This window comes from Dasypus novemcinctus, chromosome 6 (assembly GCF_030445035.2).
Source record: "Dasypus novemcinctus isolate mDasNov1 chromosome 6, mDasNov1.1.hap2, whole genome shotgun sequence".
In the NCBI taxonomy this organism is placed as follows: domain Eukaryota; kingdom Metazoa; phylum Chordata; class Mammalia; order Cingulata; family Dasypodidae; genus Dasypus; species Dasypus novemcinctus.
This window is the reverse complement of record NC_080678.1, coordinates 89,018,413-89,025,501: the sequence shown is the minus strand read 5'-3', so window position 1 is coordinate 89,025,501 and position 7,089 is coordinate 89,018,413. Positions and strand designations below refer to the sequence as shown.

The 7,089-nt window shown below is 56.5% G+C and overlaps 1 protein-coding gene across 9 annotated transcripts in view; it reads left to right on the top strand.

Moving 5' to 3' along the window:
- The first annotated feature begins 1,288 nt into the window (after positions 1–1,288).
- Positions 1,289–7,089, top strand: part of OGDHL (oxoglutarate dehydrogenase L) — a 29,153-nt gene continuing 23,352 nt past the window's right edge. Inside the window, exons 1-3 of one of the 9 annotated variants that reach the window (XM_058299148.2) lie at positions 1,289–1,376; positions 3,557–3,605; positions 5,490–5,691. In XM_058299148.2, the coding sequence (XP_058155131.1) occupies positions 5,491–5,691 (201 nt within the window). In that variant the 5' untranslated portion in view covers positions 1,289–1,376; positions 3,557–3,605; position 5,490. Of the gene's footprint in view, positions 1,454–3,516; positions 3,606–5,471; positions 5,692–7,089 lie in introns of all 9 variants that reach the window. The other 8 variants (XM_058299145.1, XM_058299146.1, XM_058299141.1 and 5 more) reach the window with 8 other exon arrangements.

The following is a 7,089-nucleotide window of genomic DNA, read 5'->3' as shown; positions in this document are numbered from 1 at the left end:
CGGTATGTGACCATGTTAGGAAAAACATGGCAAGGAGCTAAGTGAGCTTGGAAGTGGACCCATTGCCAGTTGAAGCCCCAGAAGAGAGCTGAGCCCTGGCTAACACCATGATGGTAGCCGTGTAGATTTGTTTGTAAGCCCTGTCCAGTCTCCTACCCACAAAAACTGTGAGGTAATAAATGCAAGATGTTTTAAACCATCACGTTTGTGGTAATTTGTTACACTGCAATAGTAACTAATATCCCAGGAAAGATGTCAGGGAGGTGGTTGGATACAAGGCCCTGCATTTCTGATATTTAAACCTTGAGACCAGATGAGCTCACCAGAAAGAGAGTGAGAAAGAAACAAAGGGGAGCAAGTGTTGGAAACTGAGGCACTGTGGTCTTGCAAGGAGAGAAGTGCTGTTTCCACGGCTATGCTTGCAACTTAAGGAATGTGGTAATTAAGAGTTCCCAGCAAATAGGATGAAGCTCTTGAAGGCTGAAAGAAAAGATGAGCAGACAACATTTTGTAGTAAATAGAACACTTAGACTTTGTACCTTGAGATAAGTTTTTTTAATTCCTTAGACTATGAGTAATGCTGATAGTTAACTGCATGCTGGTGCTTGTTCTCACGCAGACTGGAGTATATATAGGGCCCATTGTAAACAATAAAGTTGTCTGAGGAGTCTCTACTCACAGACCCCCTGATCCTAGCGCGCTCTCTCTTTCTTTCTCTTTCTTTCATTCCCGATACCCTTTGGGCCCAAATCTCCAACAAGCAAGGACTGAGCTCCAGGTCATCCAGCATTGTTAGGAGGTTGGAAATGAAGAGAAACTGAACAGAGGAATCAGGGAGGAGGCCAGCAGGAGGGTGTGTCCTAGCGCAAGCCAGATAAAGAAAATTCCGAGGAGAAGGGAGAGAGCAAGCGGGTTGGATTCCTATGAGTCCAGAGGGGAACTGAGAAATTATCATTGGATTTATCTATGATTATAAAAATAGCAACATCAATAACAATAAGGAATGTTTGTTAAGGTGTCGGGTGTCTCAGGTTTTGTGTTAAGCTCTTTCCACGCATGAATTTATCTTTTCTTCAAAACAGAAGTAACACAGGGGGACTTTTAACAGCACCCGGGTTTTACAGGTGAGCCCATGGTGCGCCCAGGTGAGCCCCTGCCCACAGGCGGATGCTTATTTTCTGCTGTCTTCTCGGCCACCCGGGCTGGGCCCCGCCGCGCGGTCCCCGGGACCCTCCCTCTTGCAGGCCGGGCCGCGCGGGGCCGTCAGCACCGCGGACAGCGCCGGCCGGGGGCGGGGCGGGGCCGGTGACGCCACCGCGCGCGGAGACTCCGGGGCGCGCGCTCGCGGGCGGCGGCCTCCGCGTCACGTGACCCAGGTAAAAGGCGCTGCGCGCTGCGCACCCCCTCCGCGCAGCCCTCCGACCTGCCGCCTGCGGGACACCCGCCCGGCCCGGTGAGCGCGGCGGCTCCTCCGCGGGTCCCTGCGCCCCCTGCCCTCGCCACCGCCCAGGGGGCCGGGCCCTCCCCGCTCCTCCCCGCTCCTCCCCGCTCCTCCTCCGCGGTCCCGCTGGCGGCAGGTGCTGAGCCGGGCCTGCCGCGGGGAAGGGGCGGGAGAGTGACCTTGCTCCGCCCTTGGCCGGCCTCGGTCTCCCCGGGGACCCGCCGCCCTTGAGCGCGCGTCCTACCCGGCGAGAACAGTTTCTTGCGCCCAAGGTGGGCCTTCAGGCGTCACCCGAAGACGACAGCCGCCGACGCCGGTTTCCCCGGTCTGGGAGGGCGCTGCGGCTCTCCGCCCCCCGCCGGCGTTTCGCTGGGCGCTGTGGAGAGCCGCGCTGGGGATGGGGGGGTCCAGCCGCTGTGTGCTCCTCCCGGCTGGCGCGCAGGCGGCTTCCGAGAAGTCTGGGGACCTCTTGGGGGCGGGGCCCGGGCCCCCCTATAGACGAAGAAACTGAGGCCCACCGAGAAGCAGGCACTGGCCCGAGGATGCAGCCAGCGTGGGAGGTGCTTCTCCCACCCCAACGGAGATGGAGAGAGTAGGGTAACCCCCTAAGGCTGCATTGAGCATCAGCTGGACCCCGTGGGCCCCCATCCTGACGCCCCTCCGCCCAAACTGGCCCTTGCAGGCCGCCTCATCCAGCCAGTGGCATCTCGGAACAGGCCAATCGAACCCCGTACCTGTGCAGGCTCTGGGCTTTTTCAGGCACACCCCTGCCCTTTCCCACCCTGCCCCCCAGCCTGCTTCCAGGACCTTCTGCTGGGTTCAGCAAATTAAACTGGGGGTTTGTGCCTGAGGGAGACCCACCCCGTTCTCAGAATGCAGCCCCAGGACGCCTGCAGTGCCAGCACTGGCGCTGCTGCCCTGGCGCAGACTTCCACTCTTGGGGAGGGCCCTTCCCCTCTCCCCGTTTCTGTTCACTGATCTCTAAATTTCAGGGCATCCTCACCTGAGCCGTGAACATGTGTCTGGGAGGCCTCAGGACCAGGGATGCCCTGCAGCTGTTGTGTTTCTGGGGGGGTGGGGGGGGGGGTGGCGATGTATGGCCTTGTCCCTAGAAAGGAGACCCCGGAGCTGCTCCAAGCAGCTCTCCTGGGGGCCTGCTGGGCGTGCAGGGCAGGCGGCCTCTGGATCTCCACTTGCCTGCTGGCTGGGCCTGCGTGGGCCAGGGCCTGGCAGAGCTGGCTGGGGCCCTGGCTCAGGATTCTGAGGTCTGCCCCGCTCCAGCTCTACCAGAGCTCCTGGATTCTCGGGGCCCCTGCCAGGATGGGGGGGGGGTGGTTGGCTGCCCGCCCTCCTGCCAGGTCGGGTGAAGTCCACTCTGTTCACTGTTTGCAAACACAGTGTTCCTGCATCAGGCTTGACCGGACCTGGCCAGGCTTTGTCCCTGCCCCAGCCTTAACTGTCCCATTGCAGGGGGTGCTGTAGAGTCCGGTGAAAAGTGCAGTCAAGAGAAATCTGTGTTTAGATCTTGACCCTGCAGCAAGGAGGCACAGGCTCTGGAATCACGCACAGCTCCATCACACAAATCTGGGAGCTGGGGCACATTTCTTAGCCTCTCTGTGCCTCAGTTTCCCTGCTTATAAGGTGGGGTTGACAAGAGGGTTAAATGAACACAAGGGTCTGCCCCACACTCAGTGCTTCCTCACTGTTTGCTTTTATTTTTCTTACCCCCATGGTTCACGCTTGGTTTCCAGCTCAGTTTCTTTGGCTGTAGAATGGGATAGTACAGCTTCCTGGCTTGCTGCTTAGATTCGTGATTGGGTGCCCCAGGCCAGTGGCTGCTGTGCCGGGGGCCAGCTGGGCCACCTCAGCCCTGCAATCGCCCAGACCTCGGGGATGGTCAGAGGCAGAGCAGGGGATTTGCCCCAGAGTGAGCCAGCCCCAAAGGGCCCTGGGCTATGGGGCCTGGCACCATATCCTGGTGGGGGTGGGCAGGCAGCCTGAGACTTGGGGGCTGAGTCCATAGAAGGGGGTGCCTGGGGCTCAGGCTCGCTGAACCACCTCCTCCCTTCCTGCAGTGGGATTGCATTTTGCTTCTTAAAATTCTCCTCTGTTCAGACCTGCTGCTGGTGCCCTGAGAAGTCTGTCTACCCTGCCCCCTGCTCAGGTGAGTTAGGAGGGAGGGACGGAGGCGGCAGGCTAGGAGGCCTGTGCCCGCCCTGCCCCTGGCCCGACCCCTAGTGGACGGTACGGCCTGCTGCTCCTGGCCTGGGGCCTGGGGTGCGCAGCTGGGGGTGGGGCCTGCTGCCTGAGCAGCCTGGCAGGTACCTGGACTCTGGGCCGGGCGCAGGCAGGACCTGGCAGCCAATTGTGCCAGCGTCACATTTCCTGGGGACTGAGCTGTGTGGAGTGGGGCGGGGACGTCCTAGCTGCACAACCTTGATTTTGCTTACCGTGTGGGTGCTCTGAGCAGGAGGGCTGGGCTGGGGCAGAGGAGGAGGTGTTGCCTCTGCAGAGCTCATGGTCACGGGGTTGGGGGGGGGGCATTTTGCACATGCCCCACATAGGAATAGGTGGTGGGGATCTGGGGCAGTAGCGGTGTCAGTAGGCCCTGTCATCCCCCACCCAGCTGGGCAGGGAGGCTGGGGGGAGGGCTCTCCAGGCTGGGAAGAGGGTGGTGGAACTCTAGCCCATAATTCAGGAATGGTCCCTGGGGGAAGTGCGAGATGAGCTCCAGGCCCCGATTCCTCACCTGCCGGGAGCTGGCTGGGCAGTCATACACGCTTTCCTTCTCTGAGCCTCGGTCCTCTCCACTGTGAAGTCAGAGGGAGTAACTGGCCACTTTGGTCTCAGTGACTGGACACCCAGCAGTGTCACGGGCTCTCAGAGCCACCAGCACTTTATAGAAGCTGCCTCCTGCAGGTCTCATGCTGGCCCCGGGAGGGGGGTCCGGAGCCTCCACTGAGAAACGAGGCGGGTGACCTGGGCAAGACCACAGGGCTGAGAAGCAGCAGGGCTGGGATTTGAACGCGGATCTCTTGCCCGGGATCCTGTGCCCGGCTCCACATCTTTACTTGTAGTCACGCTGCCTGGCTTGTTGAAAATGCCCCGTGGTCCAGCTGTGCTTCCCGAGCCTGACTCACTGGCCCCCCTCAATAGCCACCAGGCAGGGGTCACTGTCCCCATTCTCAGGGGGTGGAAACTGGCCTCAGGAGATTCAGCAAGTGGCTCAGCTGGCCGGCGGAGAGCCTTGGCTTAACCCAGGGCTTTCTGGCCCCTCAGCCCTCACTACTTGTGCCACTTGCCTTTAATGACAAGCCTGAGGTCTCAGAGGGCCACAAGGAGGGTTTCCTGGAGGAAGAGTGAACACAAGCTGGTCTTTGAAGAGTTGGTGGTCCCAAGACCTGGGGAGAGGGGCATGGATCCCCACCCCTGGGTGCCACTTTAAATGAAGGAGGGAGTCTTTACTGCTTTGTGGGAGTCTGGGCAAGATGACTTTTCAAAAGTCCTTTCTGTTTCCTAAAATCCTGGATGTCGACTGGGGCAAACACTAGCCCAAACATTCTTTCCATCATCACTCACGCCCCACACCTTTGCCCGGCCAGACCCTTCTCTCCTGGCTTTTTCTTAACCTTGCACCACATCCAGCCCCTGCAGGACTCCCCTGTGTCAGTCTTTCCAGGGTGATGGGCTGTGCGGCCCACTCCTTGGGGCACTGGCTGCACATACCCAGGGCTCCAGGACCTGGCCTGGTGGTCTTCTGTGTCTCTAGGTGGGCTGCCCCCCTGAAACAGGATCTGAGTGGCAGGTACCTCTGCATCAGGCTTCCCGGACAGAGAGGGAGGGGCACAGGGTGGGGCGGCGGGGGCTCAGGGAAGCTCAGTATATACTGGTGGCGTTTCTTGAGTTACCTCCTGCAGCTGGTGAGCCATGCCCAGCCCAGCGCCACCCTCCCAGTGTGAACAGTAAATGCCAGATGCACAGAGGAATGGCTGCCAGCGCCGTCGCCTCCTGCTCTGTCTCTAATGCCCAGGTTTGTCCCCGGGTGCAGAATGAGCCAGCTGAGGCTGCTGGCCTCCCGGCTTGGGGCCCAGGTGGCAAGGATCCTGGCCCTCCAGGATGTCCAGGGGCTCGGCTGGCGCAGCAAGTCCTCCGGGCCACCGGCCGCCTTCCCACGCGGCCGAGGGGAAGGCTCCAGCTACATGGAGGAGATGTACTTTGCCTGGCTGGAAAACCCCCAGAGCGTCCACCAGGTGGGCACCCCGCTCCCACCCACTGCGCGGGAGGGAAACACGCGGATCTGGGTGTGGCGGGGGTGCAGGGAGATGCACCCCGCCTGCCATGTGACCTGGGGCAGGTGTCTGGGCCGCTCAGGTCCTGGTTACGTGTTTGTCCCCACGTGGGTGAGGAAAGCCTGTCGCTCTCATGTTTCATGTTTCATGATCCCTAACTAAAGAGAATGAAGAATTACACAGTAAAATGTCTCCTTCCCAACCCTCCCCCTAACTGTCCAGTCCTCTCCCCACTTACTCTTAGGTTTTCTATGTCCTCTCAGAGAATATCTTTATGTCAGCTTGATTACAAATTATCTCCGGATCTCTCTCTTTTACACAAAAGTAACATGTAACCCACTGTTTTGCTCCTTGCTTTTATCACTTAGATTTTTCTGCATCAGTGCATAGAGAGCTTCATTATTTTTTTTTCCAGCTTCCTATTATCCCATCCTGGGATGTGCCATAATTTATTTAACTCATCCCCACTGGTGGACATTGGGTTTGTTTCCACTCTCTGGCTATTATGAACAGACTTGCATGTATGCAGCTAACCTGTAGGGTAAATTCACAAAAGTGGAATTGTTGGGTCAAAGAGTATTCTGCGTATATATATATTTTTTTCTGTAAGGGGCCAGGGAATGAACCCAGGACCTTGTATGTGGGAAGTCAGTGCTCAAACACTGAGGCATACCAGCAACCCTGAGTTGGTTTTCTCATTTGTTTTGCTTGTTGTTGTTTTTTTTTTTTGCTTGTTGTTTGTGGGGTTTTTTTTTTATTTTTTATTTTATAAAGGGTATTTATTTGGGATAGGAGCTTACAGATACCAGGCCATAAAGCACAAGTTACTTCCCTCACCAAAGTCTATTTGGAGCAAGATGGCTACCAACGTCTGCGAGGGTTCAGGCTTCCTGGGTTCCTACATTCTTGGGGCTTGCTTTTCTCTGGGTTCAAGGTTCCTTCCTTCCTGGTACAGGATTCTCTTCCTCTGTGTGCTAACTTCCCAAGGCTCCAGCTTAAGTCCTCAGCATCAAACTCCAACATCAAAACTCCAACATCAGAAACCCTCAACTCTGTCCTTTGTCATGCCTTTTATCTGTGAGTCCCCACCCACACTCAACACCCTAATCGTAAATCAGTCATGCCCAGTTACAGATCAGATTACAAACAAAATCCAATATTTCTTTTTGGAATTCATCAATATTAAACTGCTACATCCATGTTTTGTTCTATATATTTAGGGTAATCCTAAAATAAAAATTATAGTAGTACTTTTAAATTGATAAGTTCTTTTTTTTTTTTAGTTATTTATTTTTATTTATTTATTTATTTTTAAGTTCACTGACTCTTCACCCGTCTCATTATTCTCTTAAAACTATC